Source organism: Ranitomeya imitator, chromosome 1, assembly GCF_032444005.1.
Source record: "Ranitomeya imitator isolate aRanImi1 chromosome 1, aRanImi1.pri, whole genome shotgun sequence".
Classification (NCBI taxonomy): Eukaryota; Metazoa; Chordata; class Amphibia; order Anura; family Dendrobatidae; genus Ranitomeya; species Ranitomeya imitator.
In genome coordinates this window covers 1,213,201,229-1,213,205,658 of record NC_091282.1, presented here as the reverse complement: position 1 = coordinate 1,213,205,658, position 4,430 = coordinate 1,213,201,229, and the positions used below count along the sequence as shown (strand labels likewise).

Below are 4,430 nucleotides of genomic sequence, written 5' to 3'. Positions count from 1 at the left end.
ACCAGAGAGAACACACACACACCAGAGAGAACACACACACACACTCCAGAGAGAACACACACACACACTCCAGAGAGAACACACACACACCAGAGAGAACACACACACACACCAGAGAGAACACACACACACTCCAGAGAGAACACACACACACCAGAGAGAACACACACACACTCCAGAGAGAACACACACACACACACTCCAGAGAGAACACACACACACACACACACACACCAGAGAGAACACACACACACACCAGAGAGAACACACACACACACCAGAGAGAACACACACACACACCAGAGAGAACACACACACACACACACTCCAGAGAGAACACACACACACACACACTCTCCAGAGAGAACACACACACACACACACTCTCCAGAGAGAACACACACACACACACACTCTCCAGAGAGAACACACACACACACACACTCTCTCCAGAGAGAACACACACACACTCTCCAGAGAGAACACACACACACACACACCAGAGAGAACACACACACACACACACCAGAGAGAACACACACACACTCCAGAGAGAACACACACACACACACACTCCAGAGAGAACACACACACACACACACACACCAGAGAGAACACACACACACACACACACCAGAGAGAACACACACACACACACCAGAGAGAACACACACACACACACCAGAGAGAACACACACACACTCTCCAGAGAGAACACACACACACTCTCCAGAGAGAACACACACACACACTCCAGAGAGAACACACACACACACTCCAGAGAGAACACACACACACACTCCAGAGAGAACACACACACACTCTCCAGAGAGAACACACACACACTCTCCAGAGAGAACACACACACACACTCCAGAGAGAACACACACACACTCTCCAGAGAGAACACACACACACTCTCCAGAGAGAACACACACACACTCCAGAGAGAACACACACACACCAGAGAGAACACACACACACACTCCAGAGAGAACACACACACACCAGAGAGAACACACACACACACCAGAGAGAACACACACACACACCAGAGAGAACACACACACACACCAGAGAGAACACACACACACACCAGAGAGAACACACACACACCAGAGAGAACACACACACACTCCAGAGAGAACACACACACACACACACACTCCAGAGAGAACACACACACACTCCAGAGAGAACACACACACACACACACACACACACACACACCAGAGAGAACACACACACACACACCAGAGAGAACACACACACACACACACACACTCCAGAGAGAACACACACACACACACTCTCCAGAGAGAACACACACACACACACACTCTCCAGAGAGAACACACACACACACACACACACTCTCCAGAGAGAACACACACACACTCCAGAGAGAACACACACACACACACACACACCAGAGAGAACACACACACACTCTCCAGAGAGAACACACACACACTCTCCAGAGAGAACACACACACACACTCTCCAGAGAGAACACACACACACACCAGAGAGAACACACACACTCTCCAGAGAGAACACACACACACTCCAGAGAGAACACACACACACCAGAGAGAACACACACACACACCAGAGAGAACACACACACACCAGAGAGAACACACACACACACCAGAGAGAACACACACACACACTCCAGAGAGAACACACACACACACCAGAGAGAACACACACACTCTCCAGAGAGAACACACACACACTCTCCAGAGAGAACACACACACACTCCAGAGAGAACACACACACACTCTCCAGAGAGAACACACACACACACACTCCAGAGAGAACACACACACACACTCCAGAGAGAACACACACACACACCAGAGAGAACACACACACTCTCCAGAGAGAACACACACACACTCCAGAGAGAACACACACTCTCCAGAGAGAACACACACACACTCCAGAGAGAACACACACACACTCTCCAGAGAGAACACACACACACTCCAGAGAGAACACACACACACCAGAGAGAACACACACACACACTCCAGAGAGAACACACACACACCAGAGAGAACACACACACACACCAGAGAGAACACACACACACACCAGAGAGAACACACACACACTCCAGAGAGAACACACACACACTCCAGAGAGAACACACACACACACACACACTCCAGAGAGAACACACACACACACACACACACTCCAGAGAGAACACACACACACACACACTCCAGAGAGAACACACACACACACACACTCCAGAGAGAACACACACACACACACACACACACCAGAGAGAACACACACACACACACCAGAGAGAACACACACACACACACACTCCAGAGAGAACACACACACACTCCAGAGAGAACACACACACACACTCCAGAGAGAACACACACATACACACACACACTCTCTCCAGAGAGAACACACACACACTCTCCAGAGAGAACACACACACCAGAGAGAACACACACACACTCCAGAGAGAACACACACACACTCCAGAGAGAACACACACACACTCCAGAGAGAACACACACACACTCCAGAGAGAACACACACACACTCCAGAGAGAACACACACACACACACCAGAGAGAACACACACACCAGAGAGAACACACACACCAGAGAGAACACACACACACACACTCCAGAGAGAACACACACACACACCAGAGAGAACACACACACACTCTCCAGAGAGAACACACACACACTCTCCAGAGAGAACACACACACACACCAGAGAGAACACACACACACACACCAGAGAGAACACACACACACACTCCAGAGAGAACACACACACACTCTCCAGAGAGAACACACACACTCCAGAGAGAACACACACACACACTCCAGAGAGAACACACACACTCTCCAGAGAGAACACACACACACTCTCCAGAGAGAACACACACACACACACCAGAGAGAACACACACACACACTCCAGAGAGAACACACACACACTCTCCAGAGAGAACACACACACTCCAGAGAGAACACACACACACTCTCCAGAGAGAACACACACACACTCCAGAGAGAACACACACACACTCTCCAGAGAGAACACACACACTCCAGAGAGAACACACACACTCCAGAGAGAACACACACACACTCCAGAGAGAACACACACACTCTCCAGAGAGAACACACACACACTCTCCAGAGAGAACACACACACACTCTCCAGAGAGAACACACACACACACCAGAGAGAACACACACACACGCACTCTCCAGAGAGAACACACACACTCCAGAGAGAACACACACACACTCTCCAGAGAACACACACACACACACACCAGAGAGAACACACACACACACTCTCCAGAGAACACACACACACACACACCAGAGAGAACACACACACACACTCCAGAGAGAACACACACACACTCTCCAGAGAGAACACACACACTCCAGAGAGAACACACACACTCCAGAGAGAACACACACACACTCTCCAGAGAACACACACACACACACACCAGAGAGAACACACACACACACTCTCCAGAGAACACACACACACACACACCAGAGAGAACACACACACACACTCCAGAGAGAACACACACACACTCTCCAGAGAGAACACACACACTCCAGAGAGAACACACACACACACACTCCAGAGAGAACACACACACACGCACTCTCCAGAGAGAACACACACACTCCAGAGAGAACACACACACACTCTCCAGAGAGAACACACACACTCCAGAGAGAACACACACACTCCAGAGAGAACACACACACACACCAGAGAGAACACACACACTCTCCAGAGAGAACACACACACACCAGAGAGAACACACACACTCCAGAGAGAACACACACACACACACTCCAGAGAGAACACACACACTCCAGAGAGAACACACACACACTCCAGAGAACACACACACACACTCCAGAGAGAACACACACACACACACACTCTCACACACCCCCCGTGGGCCGCGCACCTCGTTCCGCAGAGGATCCATCTTGTACACGGACTGTAGCTGGTTTCGGAGCCGCATAGCGATCACCATCGGTCCCTGGGCAGCCGCCATGTTCCCGCTGGTGACGACACTTCCGGAACAGCCGTCACCTCCGGCTTGTGGCGGTTGTCATGGAGATGACGCACAGACCGTCTCGAGCTGTTTTCTTCTTGTTACCATGCGCCCCTGCTGGAGAGACCTGGGTGGAAGGCGGGGTTATGTAAATTTTAATAGTAGCTCCGGTAGCTACAGGGCGTGCCTAACGCTATAGAGGCGGGGTTATGTAAAAATGATTAGTAGCTCTGGTAGCTACAGGGGCGTGCCTAAAGCTATGGAGGCGGGGTTACGTGTGTGCGTGTGTAATGCTTACGTTACAGAGCTCCGCCCCTCACAAGTCATCTGTCTC

General features: G+C 50.7%; 1 protein-coding gene across 2 annotated transcripts in view; it reads right to left on the bottom strand.

Annotated features, from left to right (window-relative positions):
• The window catches only part of PCGF1 (polycomb group ring finger 1), a 57,891-nt gene extending 53,681 nt beyond the window's left edge, over positions 1–4,210 (bottom strand). For both annotated transcript variants that reach the window (XM_069744994.1, XM_069744995.1), the window contains exon 1: positions 4,007–4,210. In XM_069744994.1, the coding sequence (XP_069601095.1) occupies positions 4,007–4,096 (90 nt within the window). In that variant the 5' untranslated portion in view covers positions 4,097–4,210. The remainder of the gene's footprint in view (positions 1–4,006) is intronic.
• Positions 4,211–4,430: the final 220 nt, after the last annotated feature.